Genomic DNA, 13,308 nt, shown 5'->3' with positions numbered 1-13,308 from the left:
AGCCCCCTTTTGAGGCACGCGCAAGTGCACGAACAAAACCCCCCCTCGTTAAAAAAAACAAAACAAGTGGGCTCCCCCAAAGTCCACGGTATAGTTCGAACACTGGGAGCGTTTATGTGCAAACGTACAAACATCAGGAATAAAGCATTAGATATGGATGGGAACCGTAAGGAATTAACCATCCTGGTTTTGATTCTGATTGCTCTTAATGATTCAATTAATGATTCTTTCAGTATCAGTTCGATAACATCAGTTCCCACGTGATGAGATCATTTCAGATTTTAAAGATATAACAAATCTAAATGAAATTTAATACAAGTTTTGCAAAAGGTATGTTTACGCAGACTTTTTGATGCAACATAATTAAGCAATCATAATTAAACTTAAATAAGATAATTAAGCATAATTATAGCAATCCAGTAATTAAGAAGGCTCATGCACCTTATGAACAATGTACTGTTATGGTCATAAATCAATATAAACCTTGAAGAATATTTTTTGTTGAATCAAATAAAATATTTCTAAAGCTACAATTTGTAATGTCTACTTGATACTTTCTCATTTAACACAAAAATATTTTTAAATAATCTTTTGTGGGTACTTTCACAGTCAAATTAATTTTGCAATTAATTGCGATTAATTAGATTAATTAATCGAAACATCATGTAATTAATTCGATTACAAATTTTAATCGACTGACAGCCCTAATACACACACACACACACACACACACACACACATATACAGTATCTCACAGAAGTGAGTACACCCCTCACATTTTTGTAAATATTTTATTATATCTTTTCATGTGACAACACTGAAGAAATGACACTTTGCTACAATGTAGTGAGTGTACAGCTTGTATAACAGTGTAAATTTGCTGTCCCCTCAAAATAACTCAACACACAGCCATTAATGTCTAAACCGCTGGCCACAAAAGTGAGTACACCCCTAAGTGAAAATGTCCAAATTGGGCCCAGTTTGGACATTTTCACTTAGGGGTGTACTCACTTTTGTGGCCAGCGGTCTAGACATTAATGGCTGTGTGTTGAGTTATTTTGAGGGGACAGCAAATTTACACTGTTATACAAGCTGTACATATATATATATATATATACATTTTTGTATTTGTATGTATGTATGTATATATATATATATATATATATATTTGTAATAATAATATAATATATCTAATATGTATATTACATGCAGCTAACTCTAAACCAAATCCTAACCCATATAGTAATTACATGTTATTAATTAATATTACTCAGTGCTTAATTGTTACACTGTAAGAAGGACACCTTAAAATAGTGCAACCTTTTTTCTTTTAATATTATGGATTAAATAGGAATATAAATATTTATTTTTTGAAAAATATATGGAATATGGTGAATAACTGGTTCTTAGCCCTAGTATTATAGGTAAAAGATGTTTGCAGTCTGTGTGTGTTCTGGTATATTATACGGTTTATGAGGACGCAAATGTGTATAATGACATGGGTATTACAACGTAAACATGGTTTATGAGGACATGTCCTGTATCCCGTAAACCAAATGGCTTTAAACATACTAAACAGTGTTTTTTGAAATTCAAAAATTGACAGTTTTCTGTGAGGTGTAGGTTTAGGTAGGGTTAGGGTAATGGGATAGATTATACAGTATAATAATGTTTGTACAGTATAGAGTCCCTGTAAACCAGATGTTTGTGTGTTGTGTGTGTGTTCGCTTACCTCTGACACCCCACACACACCAAGACGATAAGGATGGTGACCACAAAGGCAGAGGCGGCGGCGATGGCCCCCAGTATCAGCACCTTGGGGAGATCTGAAATCATTCCACTGAGCTGTAGACACACACACACACACACACTCACGCAGGTCCTGCCGTACGGCTCGTCTGGGGCACCTACACACACAGATAACACAAACAAGATCAGATCAAAAGCTTTGACTAGGCCCACAGCACAGAGAACTGATTTAACAATAAATGAATGAGAACACAGGAAAATGGATATAAATAAATGAATGAACAAGTTACACTGAGGTACTGAATTATGCTAACAATTATTGACTTATAATATAATAATTATTAGATGTCTGCCGGAAGGACGATGCAGAGTGATTGAAATGATTAATTAAAGAGGGTTAAGGCATGTCAAGATGTTTCATATCTATATTTAGAGGAAACGTTTTGAGCAAGAAACTTGTTTTTTGACATATTGGACTGGCAACCAAATGAATGAATATATAAAGGTGTCTCACATAATACGAAACTGTTTTACATTTACAAATAAATATTTAACATATAAACAAGGCTGGTTTGGTTGCTTTAGAAGTGTATGGTTTGGAGCAAGCATTAATTATTCATGTTTTATCTAATTTTGCTGTGCATTCTTTCATTTGTTTTACCCCATGTGGCTCAAGTGATTTGACCAATATACCAAGAAGAAAAGTGAGCTTAAGAAAGAATTATGTTTTTAAAAGTAGCCTACCTCTGCCAGTTGCTAGCTAAAGTGTCTCTAATCACCTGTCATATTGCTTGCACTCATGAGTGACAGTCATGGCTGGCGTTTAATCTCTCTCTGTGTACAGTAATGCCTGGGATTAAATCTGAAGTTTAATATTTCTGCTGAGGCACATCTGTGGGGGAAATATGAAGACTAGCTACAAGCAAAGCTAAGCTAACCGCGGCTAAGCTAAAGTCTCAGTCAACATTCAGTCATTAAGATAAATACATGTACAAATACAAGTCGCTGTGTTATCTATGACTCTCTCCTCGAGTTATGCTAATATCATGTTTTTTAAACGTCTACTATGGTATGGTATTCTTAGAAGTACCATGAAAATACCACGGTACATGAACATGAACGTTCAGTAATATGGTATATAAGTACTGTGATATTATACTGTGTCCTAATCAGACACTACAAGTTTTCAGCAGCAAGCAACTTGTCTGTCCACAACTGCTGGGTGATTTGACAAAATCACAGAGAATCATAATATATGAGGGTCAAAGACGAGTCATCCCATTTTGGTGTCCACATTAAAATAAATTTACAAAAGTAATTATTTTATATACATATAGCATATTCCCTTGCGAAAATAACCATGGTTTTATTATAATAAAACTAGTAACCATGGTTTTTTTGGTGTATTGATTACCATTTGTATAACCACAGTTTTACTACAAATACCACTATGGTTAGTGTAGCAAAACATGGTTAATTTGTGGTTACCATGGTTTAACTACAATAACCATGTTTTTGTTTTCCCTGTAAAACCATGGTTCATTTCTGTAAGGGTTAAATGCATGTAAAGTGTCTACTTTAATGTTTCAAATAACTTTTGTGAACATTTTTCTTTCTCAGAATTTTTTCCCGTGTATTTTCCAATGTATTAAACTTTTATTGTTTTGCTTTAAGCCCCCTTTTTGTCTTTGACCCATGACCCAGTAAGATTTTTTGACAGAAATTAATACTTGTATAAAGCAAGAATGCATTAAATTGATCAAAAGTGACTGAAAAGACATGTATAATGTTACAAAAAAATTATTTTGTCATTGAGATTTTCAAATAAGTGCTGTTCTTTTGAACTTTCTATTCAACAAAGAATCCTGAAAAAAAAAATGAATCAGTGTTTTCAACAATATAATAATAAGAAATATTTCTTGAGCAAATCATCATATTAGAATGATTTCTGAAGGATCATGTGACACTGAAGACTGGAGTGATGATGCTGAAAATTCAGCTTTGCATCACAAGAATAAATGACATTTTAAAATACATTCAAATAAAAAACAGTTATTTGAAATTGTACTAATATTTCACAATACTGCTGTTTTTACTTTTAAACAAATAAATGCAGCCTAGGTGCAAAATGTCCAATCAGATTTCAGTGAAATTTCACAGTGGGCGGGGCTGTCCAGCATGACAATGTAGTCATTTTTGCAAAGTACAGCTATCATTTCTCTCAAATAAACATCAAGATGATGAACTACTAAAATGTTTTTACTGTACATATATACGGCCCTGACATTTTTCATCATGTCATTAAAAATGCCAGCCTGGCATATGAAGAAATCCATCATACATCACAGACTAAAGAGAGAAGTGTTGATGTTTGGTGTGAAGCTAGCTGGACTCATTCCTCTCCTTTACACACGGGATCAAATATCAATTTTTCAAGATGGTCTGAGCTTTCCCCTCTAAACACACTCACACACACAAAACACAAAATGACACACATGCAGCCAGAGGAGAAACGTGGCCAAAGCACAGGATTAGTCTGAGAAACAGAGAGAGCGAGGGAGAGAGAGCGGCATATGACAAAAGACCGACTCGGGAAAGGAGGTCATGGAAACCCAAAAGCGTTCACCATTTTTATGACTGTGGGTGTGAATCGCACATGTGTGTGTGCGGATGGTTGATAAAACAAGAATCTGTGCGAGATAAACAGTTTTCACGTTCTCAAAGATATTATTGCATCCTTCTACCATCCCAGAAAAATTCAAAACCATCCTCCCTCCCTCTCTCCTCCGTCTGATGCTGCTGTCAGCACATTTCCTAAACATTCAGTCGGAATGGACCGAGGAGAATCTGCAGCTAAACGACGAAAGAAAAGAAACGTGGAGAGTATTGATATAAATGGAGGTATAAAAACCAGACAGACAGTATCAAGCTTCGGACGAAGTATTTGTTGGAGTGTATTCTTCAGTGCTTCCCCATGGGAAGGTATCTCTAGCAACAATTCGTACGTCTCTGTTGTTCCCACCTCTCACCATAGCAGCGCTGATGAACGCACAAACGCAACACACACACACACACACTTTAATCTGAGTGTGTGTGATTAAGCTCGCATATCTTTGCACAGAGGAAATGGCAAGTTTGCAGTGTTTAGCAGGGCTATGTGCATTTTCTCTGAATTACCACAAAAGAAAAAGCTTTCTTTATGCTTCAACCTGCACTTTCAGCGCATTAAATGCGTCATCTAAAGAAATACAAGCACAAAAAAAGGTCTGAACTATGAACAACGACCCTATTTAGATGGAAATCAGCTACAATGTTTCTCGATGACAAAAGTCTCATTACTGTAAATGTACATGGTTTCTGAGGCACACTTCACTAATAAATAAAGTACGCACTGCCATTGCGTGCAGCCAGCCTAGTCCCTTAAGATGAATGCAATCTAAATCCCATCATATGAATATATGTGCCCGCTCACGCTGCATCATTGTAATCACATTTGGAAGTAGACGAGCTGTTCCCTCCCTGCACAAACCTGACCTCCCATCATCCTCTAATGGCCCGCAGAACGACCCAAAGCTTCTTTCAACTCTCGCCGCAGGATTACAGACCTGCTACAATTTCTCTAATTGTGGCCAGGAATTCACAAACTGAATGCGATGAGTTTGTCCCAATCCAAGTGTAATCACACAATACTGAAAACGTCAGATTTTACACATTTTTTGGGGGGGAACAACAGGTTTTATGCACAATATTTATGTCAGAGAAATAATCAGGACTGATGCAGGGGTCTGTTTGTGTTTGTTCATGTAACCTGTGCTAAAGGCAGTATCAGAAATAATAGCAGTGTTGTGATTTCACATGCACATTTGGATCTGGCCGATACTATGTTATATATTCACACTACCGGCCAAAAGTGTGTAAGTGTATATATAGTGTAAAATTTATGCTCAACAAGGCTGCATTTTTTAAATAAAAAATACAGTAAATACAGTAATGTTATGAAATATTATTACACTTTAAAATATGTTTTCTATTTTAATATGTATTCAAATTTAATTTATTTCTGTGATCAAAGCTGAATTTTTAGCATCATTACTCCAGTCTTCAGTGTCACATGATCCTTCAGAAATCATTCTAATATGCTGATTTGCAGCTCAAGACGCATTTATCAATATTATCAATGTTAAAAACATTTGTGCTGCTTAATGTTTTTTTGTGGAAACCATGATACATTTTTTTCTTGATCCTTTGACAAATAGAAAGTCCAAAAAAATCTGCATTTATTTGAAGAAAAAATAAAGCGTTTTTGTAACATTATAAATGCCTTTACTGTCACTCGTCATCAATTTAATGCATTCTTTAAAATATTAATAAAAATATTAGTTTCTTTCAAAAGAAAAAGAATGAATGAATGGAAATATGTATAAAATTGTACAAACTGTATTCTAACAAAACAAGTGCTTTGTTAGATGCAAAACTAGAGTGCATTTTAAGGCCTCATAGGAAATTACTTTTAATATCCCTCATTTTGGCCAAAGTCTAAGGCAGAATTTTATGTATGCTTTACATTCGAGGCATTACAACAAGTTCGAGACAAGAAATGTCCATTTTAATATATAATTCATTCAGCATTGAAAGTAATTAATTTTGCCCCAATATACAGTATGATTATGACTGACATTTTTGTTCTTATTAGAGTAATGGTATTAGCTTAGAAACATGCTAACACAGGTTTAGAATCAGAACATTATTCATAACAAAAATCAAGCATGTGCTGCATTCTCAGCATTGCCACACTTCCCCTGTAGCAAGTATTAGCATAAACTTCTGTTTTTTCTTGTGGTGCCATTAACCAATCAGCATTGTTATGACATAATTTTCCCGTGGCTCCATAGTAATTAGATGGTTAGCTCAAAAACATTTAAACAATTAGCAACCAGATTAGTCACATCCTTCCATAGAAGTGATCACACACTAGCCGAGCAACTGCCATTGAGATAAATGCCAATGATAACAGCTAGCTTTCTTCATGTACCCCAGCTAACAGAACATTCTTAAAGTAATGTTTATGTAAATTTCTTATAACTTGAGTAATATTTAATATACGTTTTCATACGTTCTCTTAGAACAACATTTTTTGGAATGTCCTCGTCATGTTATTTGTACTTGATGAACATTCTAAACAACGTTCTAATCATGACAAGAAAAAACAACGCTATCTCATTCGTACGTATTTTACGAGGTGGCTAATTCGTACGACCTCACTCGTGCGATTTTGTACGATTTGTCTACACCCCAGTGACGGGTAGGTTTAGGGGCGGGGTTAGGTGTAGGTCATTCGTACAAATTCATACGAATTGTGCAACTTGTAAAATACGTACGATTTAGCGAAAATCGTATGAATTTGTACGAGTGAGGTCATACGAATTCATACAAATTAGCCACCTCGTAAAATATGCACGAATATTAAAAATAAACATCCAAATAATGTTATATGTTCGGTAAAAATAAAGTTAGTAGAATGTTGTAAGAAACATTTTAAAACTTTTAAATAACGTTCTGATCATGATAAAAAAAGGATGTTTTAACATTCATAGAATATTACAATAAACATTGAAATAACGTTATATTTGGGTAACAATAACATTAGTAGAACCGTTTTTGTATCCTTTAAATAACATTTTAATCACAACACGAAAACTGGACATTTCAAGGTTTTAAAACATTTCAAAACAACGTTCCCACAACGTTTTAACCTAAACATGTTACCTGAGATTGTATTTGGCCTCTATAAACAGTGAAGCATCAAATTAGGCTCCGTAACAGAGTGTTTGCAATCTTTTAGCTGTGACATGAAACGTTCCACAGTGTCACAAAGCTCTTTCCATCTCTCTTTCTACTTCAAAGCCGCTGTTGTTTTGGGGGGATTCGGTGTGGAATCACGTGCAGCTCATCACATGCACTCGACACCCTGCTAATATGACAGCTAAACTTCATCTGCGGCCATCATAACAGGCTCTCGTGAGAATGAGGGAGTTCAGCCTCCCACTGCTCCTCATACTTCCCTCATCCCTCTCTCCATCTTTCAGCTCACCATGTGGATAAATCCCATTATGAGAGCGGAAAACCCCTCAATCCATATCCTCAGAGAGACTGCAGAACAAGTCCCCGACTGACCCCGACATTTCAGAACTGGGTGAGCTGTTGCTGTTGGCTATTTCGCTGACAGTAGAGCATTTAACACTTCCCCACCGTGGCCAGTGGGTTTACACTGTAGACTGTTTTACAAAGAGGACCATCTGGACACTTCATAACACTGTGGTTGACGGGTGGACAGGATGACTTTTGACCAGTGCAGTATGACGGTTTTTATGGTTAGACCAAGACCATGTGTGTGTGTTTACACTTACTGTATCAACAGATTTCATCATGCTGGCAGCAGTTATAGGTCATGGTTTCTCTTGCCAGCAAGCTTCATATCACTATTGCTTAGTGTTAGTGATGCAAACAAACCAACCCCATATTATGCATTAACTATAACCTTTCCTATATTTAAATAATTATGTACCATTCTAAGCCATTGAATTTACAACTTTCGCAAGGCACATGATAAAACAGGTGAAAAAATCCCAGACTTACACTGAAGTGATTTGAGCCTTATTTAAAGGTCTGAATATCAGTATAGATTTGGTTGCTCTGTCGAATGTTCATTCATTTTCTTGTAGGGATTAAAAAAAGTCTTCATTAAAGAGTTCACTAAAAAGTCATGAACCAAATCAACCAGCAACGAGGTGAATCAAAACATCACAAAGGTACTTAACGGCTTTAAAGAGGGAAAGAACTACAATCCCATGAAACATTGCGAATGACATAATCAAAATAAAAAACAGATTAATATAAAACTATTGAGTTAAAGATGTATATATAAACTACATACTTTATGATTATTGCAAAATATGCATATATAGTGTTTCATGGTAGCGGGTGGGCGCTAAAGTGTTTTTTTTTTTTTTGGTGAGATTTGTTTTTTCTTTGCAGAATCATGGGTAATGTAGTTTATCACCATGAATTCCACTGAACATTATTATTTTAAAAATAAGTTGATACATACAGATTGACAACTTTAACAGCAGCACAGCATCTATTAACGACCTCAAAACTCACAATAGGTCTGGCTATGGTTTAGAGTTAAGTTAAAAAACATTTCCACTCTGAAGAAAATGAATAGGTTTTTACTTCCTGACTGAAATAGCAAGCAACCACCTAGAACCATCGATATATATATACACAGATGCATCAAATAAGGTGTGTTGGCGCATCTGAAGCAGTCAAATGCGCTATCTACATATACATGCCTATGCCTAAAACCTAGATGCTACTAACTTTTTTTCACTAGCATGCCAGAAGCGCTGCTGTTTTCATATGCAGCATTTCCAGTAATAATCTACTTTATCCAAAAAGTAGTGAGGTTGTGTGACAAAATGCTACATTGTAGTTTGAACCGAAAGTCTGATTTGTTTTAATTAAACACTGCTGTTTACACTATGTTTCTGACTCAGTTATAGCCTATTCTGTGTTTTGTTTCCTATTTGTAATTACTTTAAAAGTATCCAGTCCATCACAAAATTCATTCATTCAAAATCTATGATTCTGCAAAAACTTCACCCATCAGAGAACTGAGACAAGATAATCGCGCAATATATATACAGTACATATGCATCTTATGCAATAAACTTACATTGTCAATTGTTTCATTTTTAATTTGATTATGTCATTCGCAATGCTTCATGGGACTGTGGTTCTTTTCTTCATTAAAGCTGTTAAGAACACAGTCTTGTATCTTTTTGTCTGATTTTCAAATGCTTTTTTTGCCTCAAATCAAAGTTTGCAATGTTGTGATTTACCTCGTGGTAGAAAAAATACTTCCAGAACAAAGCTGAAAAAGCAGGCACTGTTTCTCTCTATTCTATGTACCTTGATGTATCTTGGCAAACTACAATGTTAAAGGAACGTCCCAAACACAGGCTGAACACCCATGACTGTTCTCTAGTCATTCAAAAGTTTAATACTATACCTCTGTTGAAGTTTTCAGCTCTCCAGCTATTTGAAGTTTACAGTCACTGTAGACTTCGTCGATAAACACTTCTCAGAACAGTTTGAAGACGGTCGAAACGCCTCAAGTACACTGTAAAAACACCCAAATGGGATTTTTACGACACGGACAGAATGTGTCTCCAAATGTCCTAAAGTATCAAACGTCTGCTCAAAGCAGATTAAAATGATTTCAGTGCTTAACTTCTCATAAAGCGTCTTAACTCTGAACTAGTCAGACCTGCTTCTGCTGAGGGTTCGCCAAAGCTTCAGCACTCATCTCCATAACACTATCTGAGCATGGAAATGTTCTTTCTCTCTATCACAGCCATCGTCTGAAGCATGTTGAGCATGAGAGTGACAGATCCCTTCCCTATGCTTGAGTGTCAGTGATGCAGAAGCGTGTGAGGGGTGCCAATCACTTTGATCCGTGACTAATCTCTGATTGTCCGTCCCAGCAGTTCTGTTTGGTATCCGACCCCTCGGCATCATTACAGCAGCACTTGGAGTAACAGCCACGGGGAGTGTGTGTTTGCACTTTATAAGACACCGATATGAGTAGATAAATAATAAATAAGTCATAAAAATGGCCATCAGTAGGCCATCATCCATCAACACATGCTATGTATGTGTCAAGTGTTTTAGAGTAGAAAAGAAATAGTTTTAGAGTCGATAACTGTTTTTAGAGTAGAAATGAATCATTAGGAGATGTGGTGCAGTAGTTGAATCCATGAGCTGTAGTGCACAAAGACTGACAAAGGTTCAAATCCCAATCACATTTGTCACTCTCGCTTGCAATCATTTTCTGTTCACTCTTTAAAAGTATATATTTATAAGAGTAAGAATCAGAAGCAAATGGAAACTGAACTAAATGTTACAATTCAAAGTTTCAAAATTAAAAAGCAGAGAATAAATGACATTTTAAAACATCACATTTTAAAAGAATTAAAAAATGTACGATTTTAAAATGCATTTTTTATTTACATTTTAAAAGAATACATTTTAAAGTATTATTTAAATTATTTAAATATACTAAAATAATAATAAAATAATAAAAATACTTTTTTAATGAAAATGATGTACGAAATATAAATGACAAATAAATGAGAGAATTTGAAAACGTAATAAAAATGAGAAAGCAAAAAGGTTTTCTGTTTATTTTTTTAAAGCAGTAAATTCTTTTTTTAGATTCCAGAAATAAAAGCAGAAATTACATTTTAAGCTTAACGTTGTAAAATAAGAAAGAATAAATGAATTTACATCATTCATTTTATAATTCATTCATAAAATTCCTTTAAATTCAGGCAAAAATTCAAATTGTAAAAATAAAATGTAAAAAAAAATTTTTAAATGAGAAAAAAAACATAATAAATATAATACAACTTTAAACTTAAAATTTTACATATTTTATTATTTTTATATATATATTATATTTTTAAATAAAATAAATTTAACTAAAAGTGTAACATTAAAGTTTAAAGATTACATTTTAAAATGAAAAAGCAAAAAAATCTAATTTAAGCTTCAATTTTTTTTTAAAATCATAAACTACATAATATAAAATATATACGAGTAATATTTTGTTTAAATTTAAGTTTTAAGATTTTTTAATTAAAAAAGAAACTAAACTAAAGAATTGTATTTTTATAAATAAATAAATAAAATATTGATGATATGCATATGTTAAACTTATTCAGATGTAATCACAATACTATGACTGGATGGATGGATGGATGGATTATTGTCAAGCCCCTATTGTAGATTAGCAGCACACAGAGTTTCTTTAATACAAAACAATGCATCCTTTTCCCTGTTGATGAGCAATATTTTCACTCTTCTGAAGGCAGGTTTCTATTTCTGCTCAAACACCGCACATTTAATAATTCATTGCTTCTGCTCTGTACTCACAACTGCTGTGAGACAAGAAATACCCAGCTCTCAGAAAATGGGTGAGAAGCAGGAAGCTCAACAGATTTGGGACTACATCATCCATCATGCTCAGATCTGTTGTAGACTCAGTGCTAGTTTCCGGGTTGGGAAGTTACAGGATTGGGATGATCAGAAGCACATTAATCCAGAACGCAGTGTTTTAAGCACCTGTACCAAATGGCACAAAACATTTGATAACATAAAAGCTGTATAAACCAATTAAGATGTGGAAAATAAGGAATATGTAAACACTAAATGTGCATTTGGTCACATGAGACACATTATGCCATATCTGACCTAGTTTTGGCCTCAGATGGCACGTCCATAGGCCGCCCACAAAGCGTTCACTGACAGGCTGCAGATTGCACACATCAGTGGCAAGAGCGAGTTCTGATCTGACTGACTGCTTTATGCAATTTCCAGGAGTCAGGGAGCACAGGTTTTTATCAGTCCACCGGGAAATAAACTTCTGTTTACAAGGTGGCAGAGGCTACTACATTTAGCACTTCAAACGAAGATCTAATCGCTGAATTTGGCAATGTTTGCAAGGTTCATGCCATCAAATTTTTGCAGGATAGTTGAGCGAGTATATATAAACACATCGTTCACTCATGTTTTCTTTTTGTTGACACATTTATTTGATCAAAAATACAGTAACATTGTGAAATATTATTATAATTTGAAATAAGTGTTTTCTATTCGAATATATTTTAACGTAATTTATTTCTGTGATTCAAAGCTGAATTTTCAGCATCATTACTCTAGTCTCAGCTGCTCAGGAAACATTTATTATTATCATCAATGTTGAAAACAGTTGTGCTACTTCATATTTTTGTGGAAACAGTGATTCTTTGATGAATATAAAGTTTAAAAGAATAGCATTTATTTGAAATATAAATGTTTTGTAACATTTTAAATGTCTGTTCTGTCACTTTATATCAACTTAATGCAGCTTTGCTGAATAAAACTATACAATTTCTTTAAGTAAATAAATACAAAACTTACTGATCCTAGACTTTGATTTTAGAATTATACTAAATTTCATGTTTACCTGCCCATAAACTTGACATTAAAAATGTGAACTGTTGCAGTATTTAGTATTTAGCAAATACTTTTTCCAAGAGAAAGGCTCTTTTATCCAGAGAGACTTATGAGACACATGTCCTAGAAAACCTATGATTGGGTTGCGTTACTCAAGAGAATAGAGGTGATAAAAACTGTTGCGATCATTTTCCTGCTACTGGATTGGTCCTACTGGAGGTTAGACACGCAACCCAGATCCCAAACCACCGTCCTTCCCCACTCTCATCTGCTCTTCTCTCTAACCCTCCATTCTATTTCACAATCCATAGTTTTTTGCTCCAAGGTGGTACATGGCATTCTAAAGCAGGAGAGTACGGTGGCCGAGAAGTGAAAAGCAAATCACAATTCTGAAAACAAAATAACAAATTACAAACGCAAATGCAAGTCTAAAAAACAAAATAACAATTCAGAAAACACAACAACAATTCAGAAAACATTATAACAAGTCAGAAAACACAA

General features: G+C 34.5%; 1 protein-coding gene across 1 annotated transcript in view; it reads right to left on the bottom strand.

Moving 5' to 3' along the window:
• The window catches only part of LOC107724179 (uncharacterized), an 83,413-nt gene that overhangs the window by 22,374 nt on the left and 47,731 nt on the right, over positions 1-13,308 (bottom strand). Inside the window, exon 2 of the mRNA XM_016532987.1 lies at positions 1,733-1,907. Within this exon, the coding sequence (XP_016388473.1) occupies positions 1,733-1,836 (104 nt within the window). The 5' untranslated portion in view covers positions 1,837-1,907. The remainder of the gene's footprint in view (positions 1-1,732; positions 1,908-13,308) is intronic.

This window comes from Sinocyclocheilus rhinocerous, unplaced genomic scaffold, assembly GCF_001515625.1.
Source record: "Sinocyclocheilus rhinocerous isolate Xijiao unplaced genomic scaffold, SAMN03320098_v1.1 scaffold184, whole genome shotgun sequence".
Lineage (NCBI taxonomy): Eukaryota > Metazoa > Chordata > Actinopteri > Cypriniformes > Cyprinidae > Sinocyclocheilus > Sinocyclocheilus rhinocerous.
This window is presented reverse-complemented; position numbering and strand designations above follow the sequence as displayed.